Source organism: Euprymna scolopes, chromosome 17, assembly GCF_053919585.1.
Source record: "Euprymna scolopes isolate OS-2025 chromosome 17, ASM5391958v1, whole genome shotgun sequence".
Taxonomy (NCBI): domain Eukaryota; kingdom Metazoa; phylum Mollusca; class Cephalopoda; order Sepiida; family Sepiolidae; genus Euprymna; species Euprymna scolopes.
This window is the reverse complement of record NC_136498.1, coordinates 121111443-121129125: the sequence shown is the minus strand read 5'-3', so window position 1 is coordinate 121129125 and position 17683 is coordinate 121111443. Positions and strand designations below refer to the sequence as shown.

At 32.0% G+C, this 17683-nt stretch overlaps 1 protein-coding gene across 1 annotated transcript in view; it reads right to left on the bottom strand.

Annotated features, from left to right (window-relative positions):
* LOC145296947 (DNA polymerase alpha catalytic subunit-like) overlaps nucleotides 1-17683 on the bottom strand; it is a 238723-nt gene that overhangs the window by 166227 nt on the left and 54813 nt on the right. The window contains exons 15-17 of the mRNA XM_080143167.1: nucleotides 14836-14873; nucleotides 7170-7289; nucleotides 5537-5624 (exon numbers count right to left, since the gene is read on the bottom strand). Of these exons, the coding sequence (XP_079999293.1) occupies nucleotides 5537-5624; nucleotides 7170-7289; nucleotides 14836-14873 (246 nt within the window). The remainder of the gene's footprint in view (nucleotides 1-5536; nucleotides 5625-7169; nucleotides 7290-14835; nucleotides 14874-17683) is intronic.

Genomic DNA, 17683 nt, shown 5'->3' with positions numbered 1-17683 from the left:
GGGATGGAAATATACGTTTAACAAAAAATAACCGTAAGAAATAAGCTTAGGGAGAAAATGGAAAAAAGTGTAAAACAGAATCATTTAATCGATTATTAGACATTTTGGAGAAATGGACGTAGCCGAGTTAACATAAAAAAAATTGTCACAGCAACTTACTTGGACGTATTTCTATCAATATTGTTTCATTTTTGCTTTTTGAGCAATTATTGAGACTCCATGTCCACCATCTTGCTCTCATTCTAACTTAAGAACTCAGCATTGCTTGCGTTTCAAACTAAATAAACACTTTAAAATAATTTTAAACATCAAAAGGTAGGTAGAAGAGTAATTAATCTTTCCTTTGGTAACATTTATTTGTTATATATATTTTCTTTTTTAAATTATTTTTTAGGTTTGATGTTCACCATAAAATATGCCCAGAATTCGATGTTAGTTGAAGCTCTCTCCCTTAGTCTTTCTTAAGTTTTCGAGACTTGTCTTTGAATGGTACTGTTTTGGAAGATGTGGAGTTCGTATTTTTTGGATTCTTCGGACTACTGTTCTCATCTTGAGTGTTATTTTCAGAATGTTTTGGCCAATGTCACCTAAGACCTCCTTCAGGTGTATCTGGTCGAACTTGGAAATCCTTCTGTTGAACTCATGAATCTGCATGGAATTTTGAACCTTTTATTTATTCACAGAAGTAGCATGCGCTTGTTCCGTCAGCCATGATGGAGTAAAAGTCCTAAGTAATCTTATATTTTTGGTCACCCACGCTGAGGATTGAACCTTCATTCTTCAGAAAGAGACCACTTTTACCACCAAAATTTTTTGAAGTACTCTAACTACTGTGTCATAGGTCCTGCAGAGATTACATTGAGCAAAATGCTGTGAAAATGACACTATTCAAGATGAGAACAGTAGTCCAAAGAACTCCAAATAATACGGATATTAAATTCTCATCTCAAAACTTCAAAAAATGTAAGAATTGTTAGATCTACTGCTATTCTGTCCAGACAGGGTGCAGCAGAGGTGAATTGTCTAGATGGAACTACTAAATCCACCTTTGTACGCCCCTAACAGTCCTTGTGGCATTCTAGTGGATTTTAATATCAACCAAGGAACACGTCTACCACGACTGGCCAAATTGATCCACCTTTTTGGCTGCGATGTGCGGCCAACAACAGTGCTTGATTATTGGAAGTCTTCAACAATGACTGCATTTGTCGCATCCTGCATTATCGACATCTCATGGTTTGAGCAATGTAGCTCGATGACCAGGCTCATTTTCGCAACGTTTTGCTTGATGTAACCTCCGCAAGGACCATTAATTTGCAGCATTATGTGTCAGACACGTGAGACTGTGACAAAATTGGTATCATTTTAAAGCTCAATGTCTCAGATGACAAATATGGAGAAATTGGCTAAAACAATTAATTCTTTCACTGTTAACTTGAACGTTTTTTTTACAAGGAGGGGTCATTTTTTTCGCCGTCATTTTTGTAAGTCATTCAAACCTCGCAGCAATAATATCGCATAAAACATGTTATTTCGACCGCCAGTGACGTCACAATCGCGGTAGGCATATCGATAAGACGGTTTGCTTTTTTCACTTCGTTTTCTTTCTGCGCGTTTTGAGTTCAAGCCTGCCTAATTTTTTTTTTTTTTTTTTGCAACCAATGCCCTTACACACGCCCGGGCTATGCCAGGCACCCAGGCTAGTTATTAATGAAAAGCAGTTTTCAATAAAGTTTAGATGGGAAATAAAAGTGACGTAAGCAACAGAACTTAATTATCTCCCCTTGTCAATTATCTCTTTGTTTAGTCAGCGTAATATAGTGATTTCACTTCATTTTACAAATTCCTTTTTGCATTAATAGTTATTTTTCTACCTTATCGTTTTTTGTAATTTTTGAATATGTTACTATTTGAGGCCTGATAATTACATAGGTACCATTTGTTTCACATGAAATTACATATTTTTTTTTGTTATTATTATTTTTTTTAATCAATTTTCCCCCCAAACAAGGCACGGTGCCACTTTGAAGTAGGGGGCTACTATCGGGGACATAAGTTGCAGGGGCATTATGAAGGGAGATGAGTAGCAAGATGTTTGTTCACATTACACTTGAACTTCTGCATGTCAGTACAGTTGGGAAAGCAGAATTCTGGAAGGGAGTTCCAAAGTCTTGCAATTCTGGGGAAGAAACTTTGAAGTAAAAAGCTTTCTTACACCTAGGGATCTCTACTGTAAAGTGGTGGGACTTAGTTGCTTGTCAGGTTTGTCAGGGGGTAGTCACGTCGAGGAGGTACAAGTGCTTGTAGTTCGTCAGAGCATTCATACACCATTAAAATACTTGTAGAACAGGCAGATGGATACAACATTTCGTCGATGGGACAGAGGCTGAAGCCTAGATGAAAGTTCAGGATCTACCAGATGGGCGACTCTCTTTTGAACCCTGTCCAGGAGTGAGAGACAAGCAGCAGATCCACCAGCCCAAATATGACAACAGTACTCCATACATGGGCGAATGGTGGCCTTATAGAGGTACGGGATACTTTCAGGTGTAAGTAATTTTCTAGCACGGTAGAAAGAACTCACCTTCTTTGCAGCAGCCTTGGCAATGCTCTCAATGTATCTATTCCAGTTCATGTTCCTTGTAAACGTTAGGCCGAGGAAAGCACTGCAAAACTTTTTTTTTTTTTTTTTTTTTTTTTTTTATTACATTTTCACCCCAAACAAGGCGCATTGCCACTTTGGTGTAGGGGGCTACTATCAGGGGCAGCAACTACTGGGGCACTATGTTGGGATTTGGGCAGCAAGATGTCGGTTCACGTTGCACTTGAACTTCTGCATGTCAGTACAGTTGGGGAAGCAGGAACTTGGAATGGAATTCCAGAGTCTAGCAGTTCTGGGGAAGAAACTACTGGAGTAGAAAGATCTTTTACATTTAGGGATCTCTACTGTGTGGGGGTGGGATTTAGCTGCCTGTCGGGTTTGTCGAGGGTGTCTACGTTGTGGGGGCACAAGTGTCTGCAGTTCGTCAGAGCATTCACCATTAAAATACTTGTAGAACAGGCAGAGGGATGCAACGTTTCATCGATGAGACAGAGGCTGAAGCTTAGATGCCAGTTCAGGGCCTATCAGATTGGCGACTCTTTTTTGAACCTTGTCTAGGAGCGAGAGACTAGTAGCAGATGTACCAGCCCAAATGTGACAACAATACTCCATACATGGACGAATGGTGGCCTTATAGAGGTACAGGATACTTTCAGGTGTCAGTAGCTTTCTAGCACGGTAGAGAGAGCATACCTTTTTCGCAGCGGCCCTGGCAATATTTTCAATATAATTGTTCCAACTCATGTTTCCTGTGAACGTTAGGCGAAGCAGTTTGAAAGATGTACTCTCAGACAGGGAGTCACTGGCCATTGCTATTGGTGGCAGAGAAGGTTTCTTGTAATTATTGAAGGAAACCAGTTTAGTCTTGGCAGCATTGAATGTGACCATCCATTTATGTCCCCATTCCACTACAGATTGGAGGTCATCCTCTAGTGTTTTTACCATTTCTTTAGATTATATGTTCATTTGTTTTCCTGTCATGCCTGTTATAGAGTGTAATGTCATCAGCATATATACCCATCTCAGAGGCAATTTTGTCGGGGAGGTCATTAATAAATATTAGGAACAATAGAGGTCCAAGGATAGACCCCTGAGGCACTCCCGCATTTATATCACACTGTTTAGATGTACGACCGTCGAGGACAACCTGGATTTTTCTCTTATCTAAGAAGGATTTAATTATGTTAAATATTCTACCAGTGATACCGTATGATTTAATTTCCACTGTCGACCAAAGGGCATATATATTTAGCATGTATACGCAGTGTGATGATTTATGGAAGTGAAACTGGGCCAGATTAGGTTGAGGACATGCATTGCATGGAGAAAAATGATACAATGGGTGTCTAATGTAAGTCTTAAAGATAAGCTTAGATCTGATAACCTCCGAGGAAGATTTAATCTGGACAATATAGAGAGACTTTGTTGGTTTGGTCACATTGAAAAATTGAATAAGAATTCTTAGGTTAGTAGATGTAGAACATTTGAAGTAGTTTTGATTCACAGGGAAAAGCCATGGGAGGAATAAAAATGGATTTGAGGGAAAGAGAAATAAATAAAAACCTGGCCAGAGATAGCTTACTTTACAAATCAATTCTTTAAAGCCATTCATGCTAGCATGCAAAACAAACCTCAACCACTTCATCATTCATTGTCGTCCACTTTTTGTGGAAATATTAAACTTTCATTTTCTATTAATGTCAATTTTTCATTTTCAAGTTTTGCCTTTGAAAGGAGATCAAGGTTTATTATCTGTTCTGTTCATCCTCCTAGCCAATACTTAATCTAAAAAGGTTTGTTACCTATTGGCTGTACCCGTCAAGAGTAGTCCTTTTTGTGGTGATTGGATTCACGCTAAAAACTGTGAGCAGGAAACCATGTTTTTTTTTAAATGTTTTATATAAATCAAGCACATTCTGAAATCTTATATTATCAGTCAACAGACAAAATATTGAAAGAGTTTATTCACAATCACAAAGTAATAACTTCATACTTTTCTTACAAAAAGCCACAATAACTCTGGTTTCATTATTACTTTCTTTTTTTTGTTACATAGGTATCACCACTTATCAAGGCCAAGGGGTCACTCGAGGATGAAGGTTAAAAAGTTTACAGTAGTCAATTGGACAATATAGTAATTGTCAGTAATGGAACTTCAGTAAATTTGTTAACTTAAGGGGAACGGCTTATCAAGAACTTGTTTACATTGGACTTGAAGACAACCATATTGTAGTCAGCTGGAAAGCAGGAAAACAGAAGACAGTTCCACAGGCTTGCAGTTCTAAGAAAGAAGCTTTGTTCATGGAATCTACGTTTAGGTTTACGCACAGATAAAGAGTGGGGGGAATTATTGATAGTCTTTTCAGCGAGACGAGTGTTTCGTGTGAAAGTTTGGCAAGGGGGGGGGAGACCATAGATTGAAGCTCAGTCGAGCACTTGCCATGAAAATAACGATAAAGCAAAGACAAACTCGCTACATGTCTTCTGTGAGAAAGAGGTTGAAAATAACGATAAAGCAAAGACAAACTCGCTACATGTCTTCTGTGAGAAAGAGGTTGCAGGGAAGAAAAAAGGACATCTATGAGGCTACAAAGTCTATTTTGAACGCTATCAAGGAAGGATAAGTTCTTTCTAGCAGTTTATACTTTCTCATGAAAAGTCACAGTAATGACTTCATTAATGCTTTAACGAAAGCAATTAGTTATGACAATTGCACGAATAACAATTAGTGTGACCCGGATATAAGAGACCCTAATATAAGAAAAACGGATATAAGAGAGATTTTCTCTGATCAGAGCCTGTGTTAATGTACAGTGTAACCCGGATATAAGAAAACCAGATATAAGTGTAAAGAGAGTTGTAGGGGTCTGATGTTGAAGTCTCTTATATCCGGGTTAGACTGTACTAAGAGAAATTAAAGTAATGAGAACTTACCACACCAATCATGGTGAAATATATTCTTTGTAGGTGGTGGTTTATCAATGGCTAAAGCGTTATTGACCAAATAAGCTGCTGCTATTACCTAGAGAAACAAAATGGCAAAATGTTAGCATGACAAAGTAACATAACAGTAAAATGAAAATCCGAAGAAATATATATATTATTTGGAGAAAAAAAAAGGGGGGGGGTTACATTGAAATGATTATTTTCCTTGATTATAATTGCCAAATTTGTAGCAATTACTCATCTATACAATACTAAAAATTGGATCTTGTCCAGAATTTCCCTTACATTAAAAACCAAAAAAAAAATCACATAAATTGATCAAGTAGTTTTATTTTAGAATAAGAAAATCAAATCTTATGAGTAACCAAAGAGCAATTGTCTATCATTTTGAAGACAAAAAAAAAAAAAAAAAACTTGCAATATTTACATTGTAATGCCAATAAATTAATATTAATCGCTTAAAAATGACTTTCTTTTTAAAAATAAAACTACTTGATCAATTTATGTGATTTTTGGAATAAGATATTTTTGTTTTGTCATAGATATATATATCTTGCAATATTTTTGATGTTCAAAGTTGGGAGATTCTATTTATAAACGCTGCTGATAGGAACTGACGAATCAAATTAAGTCACGTTCTGCTATAAGCCAACCAGAAATCAGAATTGCTCCATAAAAATTAAACCTTTTAGCATCCCAGCATATAATTTTTTTCTGTCAACATGAAAGGATCTTTTTTGCTCTTTGGCTGCAAAATTATAATAGCCAGAACCTGTACAGAACAGCTGCCCACTAAGAATTCTTCATCTTCAGGACTTGTATAGAATAAATACCCATCGGAAATTCTTCTGAAACTAAACATGGCTTCCAATTTTCTTTGACATCATGGCTGCGAGTTCCATTACAGAAGTGTTGATTTAATGTGAATAAAATAAATTGCGTATCAGGTACATTTGAAAGCCAAATCACAATGCCATATTATAAAAATAAATAAATATTTTACTGTGCTTGAAATTTATAGTTTAAATACATTTCAGAGTCAAACTCCATCCTCAGAACTATATAATGGAACTCACACCCAGGGCGTTAATCTTGCATAGTCAACACACTATTCCAGCATTTCAAATTACAACCGCTAAGAGACAACACGTGAATCTTTACAAACTGATCTTTCTTTCTTTCTTTCTCCAACTTTAGAACATGACAAGAAAGAAGAAAAGAAAAAAAAAAGGAAAGAAACAAGATACTGAAGATGGAGTTTAACTCCGAAATATATTTAAATTATATAAAGTAGCTTCATGCTTTGTCTGAAGCGATTTACATAAGAAAAAAAAAACGCTAATTTGACAGGCAAATTATATACAATAAGAAAAGACAAAATTATTTGTAAATTGAAAATATTTAGATAGGAGGAGGTATCTTAAAAGGAGAAGTGGAGGAAGATGGGGAGGATAGAGAAAAAGAAGGAATGGGCTGAAAATGGGGATAGGAAGAGAAAAAAAGAGAGAGTGACATTAGAAAGAAGAGCAGACAAAGAGAAAGGAGGAAGATGGAGTGAGGAGTAAAGTGATGGGGGGGGGTAATAAAGATTTAAAAAAAAAAAAATTAATCATCATTTTACCTCATTTTGATGAGTTTTTGGATTTGGTAGAGTTCTTAAGTTAAGCGTCATGATAACCAAAGGTGGAATTGGTAACGATTCTTTGACCACAGTGAGATCTTGCAAATTCTTCACAGATGCCTATTTTGGGAGAGAAGAACAGAACAATGAATCAGGAGTAAGTCTGCGCAGCAGAAGGAAGGGTCAAAATCATAAATGTTTTATGCAGGAGTCACATTCAGATTTTTTTTTAGCCGACTCCCCACTATTAACAGAAATCAGAAACCAAATCGTCCAGTCAAAATCATTAATTTTTTTTGCAGGAGTCACATTCAGATTTTTTTTTAGCCGACTCCCCACTATTAACAGAAATCAGAAACCAAATCGTCCAGTCAAAATCATAAATTTTTTTTGCAGGAGTCACATTCAGATTTTTTTTTAGCTGACTCCCCACCATTAAATTGAAATCAGAAACCAACTCATCCTGTCAAAATCATACATTTTTTTTTGCAGGAGTCACATTCAGATTTTTTCGGGCTAACTCCTCACCATTAATAGAAATCAGAAACCAACTCATTCAGTCAAAATCGGTTATAAAGGTCAAAATAAATGTGACACAAGGTTTTTTTTTTGCAAGATGTTGATATGAACATGCTAAAAGTAAAAAAAAAAAAAAAAAAAAAATCAACCGATTTTTGGGCAACTCGTATCGTTTGGATCCATCGTACTACTGTTCTCATCTTGAGCGTCATTTTCACAACGCTTCTTCAGGTGTATTTTGTCGAACTCTGAAATGTTTCTATCAAATTCGGGAATTTTGAACAGAACCCTTCATTTACTTCATGTGAGTAGCAAACTCTTGTTCCATCCGCCATGGCTGAATAGAGGTCCTAAGTAATTTGCCATTGTATTTTCTGGTTGTTTACACCAAGATTTGAATCTTCAACCGTCAGGAGAATATCGATTTTACAATTGATTTTTCTAAGTAACTATTGCCCCACGAGTCCTTGGAGACAATTCTAGCATGAATTTTAGGAGTCTTAAACTTTTTTGTATTCCTAATTGTAAATATTACTAATTATTATTACTATATATATCTATATATCTATAAAAACAGAGATGTGTGTGCCACAGACGATTTCTGATTGGTTAATCCAATAATCACATCTCCTAAAAAAGTATAGTTCTTACGCTCTTAACTTTACCATAAAATATTTTGGTCTTATTTATTGTCCATCTTGGAAGGGTTTAATTTTTTTCTAACTTGCGATTTACAACTTAAAAAAATACGAAACTAACTTACAATCTAACAATCGAACCTCCGACACCACGGCCGCCATTATGAAACTAAACTAAAAAAAAAAAATACGCGCGTTCACTCGTTTTTTTGTGCATTTTTTTTTTGGGGGGGGGCCTAATTTAGCATAATAGTGTCCATTTAATAGTATTATCTTGAAAAAATAAAAAAATAAGGAAAATTACCAAAAAAACAAACAAGAACAACAAAAGTGTGCCGTATTTTTAAAAGTTTTAATGCGTTATTTTTATTTGCTTTTTTTATTTCATCGGTGAAGAAAATGGCCAAACAGAAATTTTGAAGGCCAAATTTCGCGAATTTGGCCTTTTTTTTAAGCAGTTTGGCCTTCAAAATTTCTGTTTGGCCATTTTCTTCACCGATGAAATAAAAAAAGCAAATAAAAACAACGCAATAAAACTTTTTAAAATACGGCACACTTTTGTTGTTCTTGTTTGTTTTTTTTGGTAATTTTCCTTATTTTTTTATTTTTACAAGAAAATACTATTAAATGGACACTATTATGCCAAATTAGCCCCCCCCCCCAAAAAAAATGCACAAAAATTCGAGATTTATGGTTTTGACGAGATAATTTAGCGAATTGTCCGGACTATTGCGAGATAACCATCCATTAGTTTTTCCTGAAATTTTGCCACAAATTGTATTTCATTACATAGATGTGCATAGTAACAACATTTTTTTGCCGAAAATTCCCGTTGCGTCTCCAGATTTCATCGGTGAAGTAAAAGGCCAAACAGAAATTTTGAAGGCCAAACTGCTTTAAAAAAGGGCCAAATTCGCGATTTGGGAAAATCGATGTGATAGGTTTTCGACAGAAATTTGGCGATTAAGTGGTCAATATTCAACGATTTGACCTTTGAGAACTCTACCAAACTCCTCCTACAATTCTGGGTCTAAACAGTAAACACTTGATATTTTAGATATAGATTCCTTGGACATGGATCTAACTTATTAACTTTACTTGATCCCTAAACAATAAATGTTAAGAGGTCATAATAGGGGTCAAAGTTTTAAAAAATTGACCGTTTTTTTTTTTTCTCAGCATTAACCTCAAAACACCTGGGCAACGCCGGGCACCGATTGCTAGTATATATATATATATATATATATATATATATATATATATATACATACAGACACATTTTTTATTATATATCCATCCTTATATAAGAAGCTCAATGTAATTACAGAGTAATATAGAGAATAAATGACAAAAAGTTATATTCCAAAATTGATGATGTTGACCATCTTATAATTTATTCCTTTAATTTAGTTGACTTATACAATTATTGACAGTTTCTGTTTCATAGCGTAAAATCAATCAATTATTATATCAATCAGTGAATCTATGCCCTTAACTCATCAGAAGAAATAGCAACAATCAATCCATCAAAAGGAATTGAAATGCAATTTGACATGGTAAAAATCCAAAAATTGCAAGAGAAGCTGCAGTTACCTTTATATTTTTCCATTACGCCATATTGAATTTTTATCATGATATAATAATTAAGTGATTGATTTTGCGCTACGAAACAATACTGTCAAGAATTGTATAAGTCAACTGTATTAAAGGAATAAATTATCAGATGGTCAATATCATGAATTTTGGAATTCTTTTTATATATATATATATATATATACTTATTACTGTATATATTATCCATTTATAATTAACAGTTCCCATATATTAAATTCTATACTACGTCTACTTAGTAATTGGTTGTCTTGCAGCATATATGTATAAGAAGATCGGAGGTTACATCGACCAAAACGTTGTGAAAATCACACTCAAGATGAGTAGTCTGGTGAATCCAAATAATATGAATAACCAAACCTCATTTCAAACATTCAGAAACTTTTTTTAACTGTTTGAATTTTAAAATTTGGTACTTGTACGGTTTAGTCAACACATTAAAAAATGAAAATATCGAAAAAAAAGTTTAAATTGTATGTATTCGTTATGGAACGAAGTTCTCCAAAAAAAAATTTCACTGAATTTCATCAAGTAGTTTTTTTTTTAGTGGAAAAAACACGTTTTAATGAGAGCACGTTGAAGGCAGCCATCTTGGATTTTAAAAAAAAATTTGTTTAGAAATGCCAAAGGGAAATAACTCCAGTTAAAGCGCTGACACCCCTTTCCAGCTTTAATACTAGCTTTTCTTCCAAAAAATCGAACATTTTGCTCGGTATCATAAATTGTTTTTTTTTTTTTTCGTTGCTCGGTATAATAACAAATTGTAGAAAAAAAAATAACTGATTCAATTAGATTTCCAATTAGATTTCCAAGAAATTAAAAACTTAATTACCTCCCCTGTTAAGTTAATTTTATTTTTATTTCGGACTATTAGTCTCATCTTTATTAGTTGTTGTTTGTTTGTTTTTTTATTGGTTCACAACGTTTCGGCCAACTTCCTCTGGCCTTCGTCAGGTGGTAACCGCGACGGATAGGAACTTCGAATCTCCTAACTGCATTCTCAGCCATCACTGCCATCCGTAGTTGTCGTCGTCTCACCACATTTTTGACCAATTACCTCTGGCACGCTTTGGGTGGGATTGAAACCGCTATCTTCAGACAATGTTCATCTGGAACCGTAGAGATTCAACGTCTCTATCAACTGCGCCACGGGCCCCGAAGGGCGATCAAGGTTGGATTCTTTGATCTTATAAATCCACATTTATTTATTAACTGATCTTCCATAGTCGGGTCCGTACCGATTGGTATATATATATATTATTCCTTAATTGGAATTTTTTATTTTGAGATGAGCATTTTTATGTTAATTTTATTTTTATTTCGGACTATTAGTCTCATCTTTAAAGATGAGACTAATAGTCCGAAATAAAAATAAAATTAACATAAAAATGCTCATCTCAAAATAAAAAATTCCAATTAAGGAATAATATATATACTCCCCTGTTAATTCTCCAATTCAAATCAGAAGATCTTAAAACTAAATCAGTAGATTTTACAAATGTCTTTTTTGATGATTAATTTTACACCTCATCGTTTTCCGTAATTTTCAGATATGTTACTATTTGCGACATGACAATTATGTAAGAACCATTTGTTTTACTTGAAATTCAATATTTTTTCGTTGTTTAAATATAAAAGCACCTAGCTATTCATTTCTACCAGCATTTTATTAATTTTTGATTTTGATCCGTTATCGAGGGTCCTTGTGAAGGACTTATGGACAGCCATTTTTTATTCTAACTCTAATAGAGTGAACACTAAGTTTGTTTTGAACTAAAAACATGCATTAAATAAGTTTAAACACGAATAAAATTATCTAGGTAGGTAGAAGAGGCTTTCCATTTATTTGTTGCGTGTTTATTTTTCATCTCTTTTTATTCTCTTAGTATCAATAACAAATGCCCGAATATCATTATTCTTTGGAGGAAGGAGTTTATGTTTAAATGTAGATATAATTTCCTTTTTAATCAGACAACTTCTAAAGAATTTTATGTATATTTTTCACTTGTGTCCAAAGCGAAGATGTTGATTGGTTGTTTGTTTGTTTTACAGCATATCAACCCTTTTCAGATTATTCAATACCAAATCCAGTTATTTTGAAGAAAATTTCTTTATAGAATATATATATATATATATATTTTTTTTTTTTTAAGTTGGTTTCTATTTAACCCATAGTTGGGACCCAAACAGGTACTACAACTCAAGGTCAGAGTGGACCTGGGAGCAATGGCAATTATAGGATGGCTCCAAACTCCCCAAAGCTCGCAAGCTGGGGCCTCACCATCGGATATAGTTTAAGGTCATATCCAGGACCCCAAAACGAAGAAGTACCATAAATATTAATTATTTCAGTTGACAGCGACAGTATCCAGACAACACCTACGAAATTGAAAAACCTTGTCCAGAGCATTTTAAACTTTTTAATATCAAGTGAAAACTGCATGAAACGTTCAGCGAATCTAGGAGTGAAATTTATCACCCATACTGTGGCCCTTAGTTTTATGTCGTAAATGAACAACTTTTATTAATAATTTTGTGTTCATTTCCTCTTGAAACAATTTTTTAAAAATCGTTTAATCTGAAATTAGGTTCCAATTTTCCCAATTCCAATACCCCAAAAAGTTTCGATTTTTCAGATCCGATTACTAGCTCCAACACTAATATATATATATATATATATATATATATATATATATATATATATATATGGTGGTATACATTGGTGATCTTTTTAAACCAATGCATGTTTAATGTTTGTGCAAAATTTCAAAAGATTCCAAGGCGTAGTTATTGAGAAAAGTGTGATAGACGAACGGACAAGTGTGAATTTACAGGCCCACCCCTCCTTTTGTCGGGAGAGCAATACAGTTTTACTTTTAAACTGGGTAGTTCCATTAACTGAATTATATTCTTGCATGAATACTAAGACAGAAATTGAGAATTCAGGTTGGTTTCTGAAATAATCAGTGTCGTATTCTACGCATATATCCAATTAGTGTCGTAATCGACACAGGCATTGACGACAATGATTTTTACATCAACGTTCTGATCCCCGTCTGGCATCAATTGAAATGAATGATTCTCATGTTAAGGAGGCTTCAGGTTTTGACAAGCTTCTGGGCTTGACCTTTACCCTTGATGTGAAATGGAACATCAAATCTATTACCTAGGTAGCCGGAAAAATGGTAGGAGCCTTCTACCGCACCAGTAGATATCTCACCCTTGCGGTAATTGTCTACCTATATAAAAGCCAGGTACGGCCAATGATGGAGTACTGTTGCCACATCTGGGCAGGAGCTACTAGACACAGCTTATCCCATCGTGACAGTTCCAAATAGATTTTGTAGCTAATGGGGGATGCAATTATACAATGAACAGTAGAATCTCTACAGTGAAACGTATAGTGCAATGTCTTGTGAACTAAGTCACTGCTGATAAGCATACCAATTGCAGGTGAAAATATTATTACATACTAACACGTCATATCAAAATCTATACATCTATAAAAGTGAAATTGTGTGTGTGTGTGTGTGTGTGTGTGTGTGTGTGTACATTTCCCTACCAAACTACTCTGTCAATTTTCAGTTTACAAACTCAAGGTTTGACATAAGGAGTATTGAGATTTGGGAAAATCTTTTTAATCATTTTTTGGACAGAAATTTGGCTGTCAAGGGGTCAAAGTTCAATGATTTGACCTTTGAAGACTCTACCAAACTCCTCCACTAATTTTGGGTCTAAACACAAGCAATTTTAGATGTAGGTTACCTGGACATGAGTCAAACTTTTTAATGCACATAAAGTTATGAACAGTACATATGGCCCGAGCAAAGCCGGATTGAATGTTAGTATATATTTCAAAAATATAGTTTTAATATATATATAAAGTTATGAACAGTACATATGACCCAAGGAAAGCCGGGTTGAACTGCTAGTATATATTTAAAAAATTACAAAAAAATTATCCCGTAGCAAAATAACTGCAAGTAAAAATAGAATTTATCAAATTATCATAATGTGGAAAATTTGTGCAACAAATTCTGTCCAACAAACAAGGGAGATAACCTTTGACTTTAACTGTGTTTCAGAACATGATTGTGGACGATACTTTTTCTTAAAAATACATCGAACATGTCATCTACTGGATCATTTTTTGTAATATTTGGAATTCATATTAATTTCGACATGACATGTAAATATGTAATAATGTTTTCACCTAAAATGTGTTCATTTAAAAGATCACAAATGTAAACAAGCATCATATATATATATATATATATATATATATATATATATACGTCAGGCAGCCTGCTAATAAACATTGGGTACAATATAATAATCAATAGAGAATTGGCTTTATAATAAATACAAAATCTGCATAAATTAAAATATTGTATTTAAGCATGTTTTATGACTAGGCAATGTCCAGAGGCATGCTAGTATATATAAAACTAGCAAGGTTACCTGGCATTGCCTTGGACAAAAATCTAACATGTTTTAATTAAGATTTGTATCTCTCCCCACCCACCTTTCTTATCTAACCAGCCCATTTCTCTCTCTTTTATAGGAAGTCGACCTAAGAGAAAAAAAAACTATTTGAAAATGAAAAAAATGACAGAAAAGCTGTTTCTTTCCTTTATTTAAAACATAAAAAAAAAAGCTAGAAAGCAGATTCTCCCATACCTCCCTTCGCCAACGAAATTTAGGGTCAAAGAATGAATAATTCTTTTTTGAAATTTTAGATATTGTTCATTCGGTGCAACGCTGATCAAGACAAAAACCAACGTTGTAGTTTTTGAGTTTTAGATGCACACATACACTGCCCTTTACATAATAATTGAATAGTCAAAAAGGTTAGCAAATCAGCTTATTACAAATTAATGAGAAAAATAGTACTTTACCTCTACTTTACACCAACTGAAAGGAGGATTTGGAATTTCTGAAATAAAAAACAAACGAAAATAGTTACCTTTAAAATTTCAACAATTTAGATCGTTTTATATTTTATGATGAGTAATTAAATAGTTTTTTTATCTTTGCAGAATTTTCAGGTTTTCAAACTTAATTTTTTTGTTTTACGATTAGTTTAGAAGTTGCTTTTTTTTTTTTTTTTTTTTTTTTTTTTTAATAGGATTTGGAAAATTAAAGTTAATTATGCTATCATTTGGTGCTTAAATTTTCCCAATCTTTTTTTTTTATTATTATTTAATAATCATTGAAAAAATTTTCAGTTTTATTTTGATTAAAAATTATTGAAATTAGTTTGTTTGTTTTTTTAAAAGAATTATTGAAAACACTTTTTAAAATCTGGTGCTTAAAAATGGTTATAGTCAGCTAATGTACTTCCTAACTTCCGGCGTGGCTGCTACCAGAAGCAATGACAACACAAATGAGTTCCTTCACTTTTTTTTTTCTTTTACACCTGTATCTTCCCTATGCATGTACCCTTTGTTTTTATTAAATTTTCCCAATCTTTTTTTTATTATTATTTAATAATCATTGAAAAGTTTTTCAGTTTTATTTTGATTAAAAATTATTGAAATTAGTTGGGAGCTTTTTTTAAAAGAATTATTGAAAACATCTTTTTAAACTATTTTGGGAATATTATGTATTGGATTCGTTTTTTTTTTTTATATAATATTTGAAATATTGTTATTTTGATTAAAGCAATTTTATTTTTATACTTTCATAAAAATATATACAAATAAAAAACTTATTTTAAAACTACAAAAAAAAAAAAAAATTTTATAAATTCATAAACAAATTTATAAAATTTCGAATAAAATAAAAACTTTTATTCTTTAATTTTGTTATTAAAAGTGAAAATAAAAACTAATTGTGTTATTTTTTTATTGTAACCTTTTCAATAATTTCCTTTTCTAATATTTAATTTCAAAATGAACTGATTTGCCTTGTCACCGCTTCCGGTAGTAGCCATGCCAGAAGCTAGGAAGTATGTTAGCTGACTATAACCGATTAAATAAAAACTAAATATTTATAAAACTAAAACTAATTTTATTACATTAAATGTTTCAATTTCTATCTATAAAATTATTAGGTGTTAGTATTTTCTATCTATAAAATTATTAGGTGTAAGTATTTTCTATCTATAAAATTATTAGGTGTAAGTATTTTCTATCTATAAAATTATTAGGTGTAAGTATTTTCTATCTATAAAATTATTAGGTGTAAGTATTTTCTATCTATAAAATTATTAGGTGTAAGTATTTTCTATCTATAAAATTATTAGGTGTGAGTATTTTCTATCTATAAAATTATTAGGTGTTAGTATTTTCTATCTATAAAATTATTAGGTGTAAGTATTTTCTATCTATAAAATTATTAGGTGTAAGTATTTTCTATCTATAAAATTATTAGGTGTAAGTATTTTCTATCTATAAAATTATTAGGTGTAAGTATTTTCTATCTATAAAATTATTAGGTGTGAGTATTTTCTATCTATAAAATTATTAGGTGTAAGTATTTTCTATCTATAAAATTATTAGGTGTTAGTATTTTCTATCTATAAAATTATTAGGTGTAAGTATTTTCTATCTATAAAATTATTAGGTGTGAGTATTTTCTATCTATAAAATTATTAGGTGTTAGTATTTTCTATCTATAAAATTATTAGGTGCGAGTATTTTCTATCTATAAAATTATTAGGTGTAAGTATTTTCTATCTATAAAATTATTAGGTGTAAGTATTTTCTATCTATAAAATTATTAGGTGTGAGTATTTTCTATCTATAAAATTATTAGGTGTGAGTATTTTCTATCTATAAAATTATTAGGTGTTAGTATTTTCTATCTATAAAATTATTAGGTGTAAGTATTTTCTATCTATAAAATTATTAGGTGTAAGTATTTTCTATCTATAAAATTATTAGGTGTAAGTATTTTCTATCTATAAAATTATTAGGTGTAAGTATTTTCTATCTATAAAATTATTAGGTGTAAGTATTTTCTATCTATAAAATTATTAGGTGTAAGTATTTTCTATCTATAAAATTATTAGGTGTAAGTATTTTCTATCTATAAAATTATTAGGTGTAAGTATTTTCTATCTATAAAATTATTAGGTGTAAGTATTTTCTATCTATAAAATTATTAGGTGTAAGTATTTTCTATCTATAAAATTATTAGGTGTAAGTATTTTCTATCTATAAAATTATTAGGTGTAAGTATTTTCTATCTATAAAATTATTAGGTGTAAGTATTTTCTATCTATAAAATTATTAGGTGTGAGTATTTTCTATCTATAAAATTATTAGGTGTAAGTATTTTCTATCTATAAAATTATTAGGTGTAAGTATTTTCTATCTATAAAATTATTAGGTGTAAGTATTTTCTATCTATAAAATTATTAGGTGTAAGTATTTTCTATCTATAAAATTATTAGGTGTGAGTATTTTCTATCTATAAAATTATTAGGTGTAAGTATTTTCTATCTATAAAATTATTAGGTGTAAGTATTTTCTATTTATAAAATTATTAGGTGTAAGTATTTTCTATCTATAAAATTATTAGGTGTGAGTATTTTCTATCTATAAAATTATTAGGTGTAAGTATTTTCTATCTATAAAATTATTAGGTGTGAGTATTTTCTATCTATAAAATTATTAGGTGTAAGTATTTTCTATTTATAAAATTATTAGGTGTAAGTATTTTCTATTTATAAAATTATTAGGTGTTAGTATTTTCATGGCAAGTGCTCGACTCCAATCTATGGTCCCATCTTGCCAAACT